Here is a 4,801-nt window from a genome sequence, read left to right as displayed (position 1 = left end):
CTGCAATGCTCTTCCATCTATCTGGTAGACTTGCAAGGCCCCTCTTCCAAAATTCACTTGTCCTTCATGCAAAATACTCCCCCAGTACTGTTCTGACCTTGTCTACAGAATTCATATTCTTTCTGTTCAAATGATTTTGAAGAATGCAGAAGAAATGATAATCAGATAGGGGAATGTCCAGTGAATATATCGGTTGAGGCATTGTTTCCCATTCAGACTGCTCCAGCCTTTGGAATGCCATCCTTGCTGTATGTGGTCAAGCATTATTCTGATGGAAGAACACCTTTTGTCTTGAAACTAAAGATAATCGGTTTTCTGATGGCACGCAAGCGTTGATCAATGGTTGAATGACCAAATCCAAGCTTCTCTGTTAGTTCCGCAACAGTTAGGATGGGGTTTTGTTCCACCAGAGTTTGCAGGGTGTTCTCATTGTTCTACAGATCTTCGAGGACGAAACTCATCTTCAGGGCTGTAGTTTCTGGAACCACCGTTGACACTGGCTTAACACTTATTGTCCGATCCCCATTTACTGCATTAATATTCGTCGCACTTTCTGTTGCGTTGTTGTCTTTATTGAACTCACAAAACAAAATATGCTGAATATGCTCCTTTGTCACTTCCATTACAGCTTTGAAAAAATAACTTAAAATCGAACTGCACTCTTGAAAACCTACTCTAAGAATAAGCACAAACTAAAATTACTATCTGCTTTTGTAGCAAGTTGATGCAGGTAGTTTATCCTGTCCCCCTCTGACTTTTAGTTCATGGAATTGAAAAAACTGCATTATTTATGGGATGACCCAATAAAAAGAAGCTCTGGGGTCGATATGCTCAAATAAAATTCTTCAAGGCAGTGCCCCAGCATGACCGTAGTCTGATCACTGAAACAAACCTAAAGATAAGAGATAGTCCAGTGATTTAAGCCAGAATGAGACAAACCCAAAAGACAATTCCAATCAAAGTTAATATTTTTCTCTCTCTTTTTTAGGTTATTTTGGATTCCCAGAAATACATTTCTTTGTTGAAGGACATTGGAAAATTATGGGTAAGTTCCATGGATGTGTGTGTGTGGGGGGGATCTCCATTCTACATTGGTGTCTTTGTTTTCATGATGCATGTTTATATATATATTATATATATATAGTGTGTCTTGTATACACACACACTATATATATAACGATTGTAGCGTGGAAGGCGTTTATAAGCCATTTAAAATAACACAAAGGCCGTCAGATTCACTTCAACATTTAAATTTAATTTGTCCAAATATTTTCGTCGCTTTCAGACCGCGATGACCTGTTCACTGACAAACATACATACATACATAGATACACACATACATACGAACGTATATATCATGAACTAAGTGTTACTTTCTCAGATACAGCACAATTTTGTCAGTGAACAGGTCATCGCGGTCTGAAAGCGACGAAAATATTTGGACAAATTAAATTTAAATGTTGAAGTGAATCTGACGGCTTTTGTGTTATTTTAAATGGCTTATAAACACCTTCCACGCTGCAATTGTTTTCATTCCAGCACACGATCTCAGATCAGGTCACTTGCTATGCAAGTACATCTCCGCAAATATATGTATATATATATATATATATATATATATATATATATATATATATATATATATATATATATATATATATATATACATATAATGTTTATTTCTGTTTGTATGTATGTGTGTGTGTGTGTCTACGGTGTTAGTTCACTGGTACACACTGGTTCCTGCTGATAAAACTGTAATGATGGTGGTTGGGCAGGAGTTGGGGTATGGGGTTGTGATTAGATCCAGCTGGAAAGGACACACAGACAATCTTGTTGGCACCAACAGCGGGGCTGCTAACTGATCAATTGGCAAGCTAGAAATAGCTGCCAAATAACTCTCTAATACACAGACACAATAAAAATAATGAAATGATTATTATCTGTACATATATGCATGTGGGTATATATATGTGTGTGTGTGTGTGTATATATATTTTGTTCTCATCTAAATAAACTATTGCTTCACCATTTTCTCACACAGTCTCCAATGGAGGGATATAATAAATATCCTGGAAACCTTTTATTTATAAATGTTCTAAAATCTTGACAGCCTTGGTTTTTTTTTTTTATCTCATTGTGAAAAAAAATGTCTTCTATATTGCAAACAAAAGTAAATTTTGAACACAGTAAAGCCGTAAGAACAGCTTAGAAAGTTTGGGGATTTACCTTTGCAGTGTACTTAAGATTAGACTAGCTACTGTCATCTTAGCCCAAGCTCCTCAACTGGGGTTACCGGATGGGCTGAAAGACCAATTCCATGACACCCTCTTGCAAACTACCTCGTCGACAAGTGACAGGGACCTTCTCTTTGTGGCTGTTGACTTCAATGGTCATGTCGTAATCATAACCATTTGCTTAATCATGATCACTCAATTATGATCACTCACTTGTGTGTGTGTGTGTGTGATTTATGATGAACTTTTGACAAAGCAATACACACTTTCTCCTACCAAATTCTATCAATTATGATTTCTGATGAACTTACAAACAATTACGATCTTATTTTGCTGCCTGTTTTGAACCCCTTTATGTAAACTATTGAAGCACAAAGCCTCTACTTTTCATTTAACTTTTCATCGTCAAACACTTTATCACTGGATTTCAATCCATCTTCTTTGTTAATTAATCTTTAATACCACAAAGGCTACACAAATCTTTTTTTTAAAAATTGAAACTGGTCAAGTCAGGCATCTTTAAAAGACCTCTGCACTTTCAAATCCTCTTCCCTACACACACACACACATATATATATATATATATATATATATACACACACACATAACCCATATCCTTATATCCAGCCACTCATACATATTCTCTGCAGAGAACCATACGTGTCGACATTGTCCCCACTTGAACAGCAGTGACATTCAACTTGTCCCCTGTAACCCAGTGATTTTTGTGTCAGTTCCAGTGAATGAAAGACATGGGGTTAAGGTTTAGCGACAGCAAGGGCACCCAGTCTGACTGCTGCCCGCTCTTTTATTTCTCGTTCAACTCATGCCAGCATGGTAAAGCAGACATTCAAATGATGATGTATTTGATTCTATGTTTTGTTCCTTGACTCTCCTCCAGGGTCACCTAAAGGATGGATACGGACGGCTGATAGCTGCGTATACGAAGCTTCTAATTCAGAAACTCTCTTTCCACAAAAAGGTATCTAACCCTTACCTCCTCTCCTTTTTATTTATCTGTATCCCTATTATGTCAACACTTAACCTCTCTGTTTATCTATTGTCTGTCTGTCTGTCTGTCTCTCTCATTGCTCATAGAATTATTTGTTGTTCCTTTTCTTATAAAAGCTCTGATCAAAAAGTATCCGGACTGGTGCCATACAAAGAAAACTACCAAACATCTCAATTTGGCATTTAATCTCCTTCGAAGCCAAACGCTTTATCCAGGATCATTTCCATTGACAGAAACACTCCAGCAACTCTGCTCTTGGCACAGCGAGCAGCTGCCTTATTGCATTCTCTTGAAATCTTGTTGGGGTCTTCCACTTTGAAGAGCAAGCCTTGGTTTAAGGATTGTAGCCTTAAACCCATCACTTGTCACCCGTCATGACCGTTTTTCAGAATGTTTGCATCTTCCTCAACACAAAGAGATCGCACACAACTGAAACCCAATCTTCCTTTTGAAGCGACCACACGCTACACACTTTACTTCCAAGCATTGCTATAAACCATGGAAGGGAGTGAGAATGTTATAATTCGATGAGCATGCAGTCAACCTGTGCCAAGTGACTTCACTCTACATACTTTAGCTCTGTTACCATAGAAACAGTCCCAATATTTTTCGATCAGATCTTCGAAACATTAGCGCCAATTTCACTCCGTCTCTTGTATTCTTCAGAATCCTAGAATTCCTGGAAGCTTGACCATGACAGACGAACAATTCAATAAGATTTTTGGAGCTGATGTAAATAACTAGTAAGTGTAAACGACTAATTAGTAACTTGTTGACTTAGCCCTTGTTAACGAGGGTGAGTCAACCCTTGTGTTTACATGGCTGAGTCAAAAAGTAGTGCGATAGAAATTACATTACTTTCTAAATCACCTCGTGTGTGTTGGGTCATCCCATAAATAACACGTTTTTTTTAATACTTGTTTTATTTTCAAAATTAAGATAAACAAAGTTCTTTTTTAATCTAAAATATAATCTCCTTCATTTTCTGCAATGCTCTTCCAGCTGTTTGGTAGACTTGCAAGGCCCCTCTTCGAATAGGGTGGCAGGAATCTTAGCTTAACACCATTGTTGTGTCTTCGAGTGACAGGGACCAACCCTGGTAGAGATTCTTGACACTTAGCACACTTTTAGGGACAGCATTTCTCACCTAAATTTCTGGGAAGGTGCTCGTTAAGGTACAGTAAACATCACTTACTTTCACCGTCACCCCTGACCGCCTCGGCTATCACCACCTCTACCACCACCATCATCAACGCCACCTCCACCTCTATCACAACTACAGCTCATGCTATTACTATCACAAAAAGGCTGAATGGTGTGTGTATGGCAGATGTGGTGGCCATGGTGGTGGCCATGTTGTTTATAATGCAGCTTTGCATGGAGGTCCAAGTCGACAAATTATATCATTGTTTCGATGAAAATTGTTCATTGCTTGAAAAATATTGGTCGAGTTTAAGCTAGTATATATATGTATGTATGTGTGTATATATATGTGTGTGTGTGTGTGTGTGTGTATATATATGAATGTGTGTCTATGTATGTATGTATATAT

General features: G+C 37.9%; 1 protein-coding gene across 1 annotated transcript in view; it reads left to right on the top strand.

Annotated features, from left to right (window-relative positions):
* Nucleotides 1-4,801, top strand: part of LOC106879202 (huntingtin-interacting protein 1) — a 65,692-nt gene that overhangs the window by 18,926 nt on the left and 41,965 nt on the right. Inside the window, exons 4-6 of the mRNA XM_014928665.2 lie at nucleotides 989-1,045; nucleotides 3,139-3,219; nucleotides 3,916-3,992. Coding sequence (XP_014784151.2) covers nucleotides 989-1,045; nucleotides 3,139-3,219; nucleotides 3,916-3,992 — 215 coding nt within the window. The remainder of the gene's footprint in view (nucleotides 1-988; nucleotides 1,046-3,138; nucleotides 3,220-3,915; nucleotides 3,993-4,801) is intronic.

Source organism: Octopus bimaculoides, chromosome 30 (genome assembly GCF_001194135.2).
Source record: "Octopus bimaculoides isolate UCB-OBI-ISO-001 chromosome 30, ASM119413v2, whole genome shotgun sequence".
NCBI classification, from domain to species: Eukaryota; Metazoa; Mollusca; class Cephalopoda; order Octopoda; family Octopodidae; genus Octopus; species Octopus bimaculoides.
Note: the sequence above shows the minus strand (reverse complement) of the source record. Positions and strands in the feature narration are given on the sequence as shown.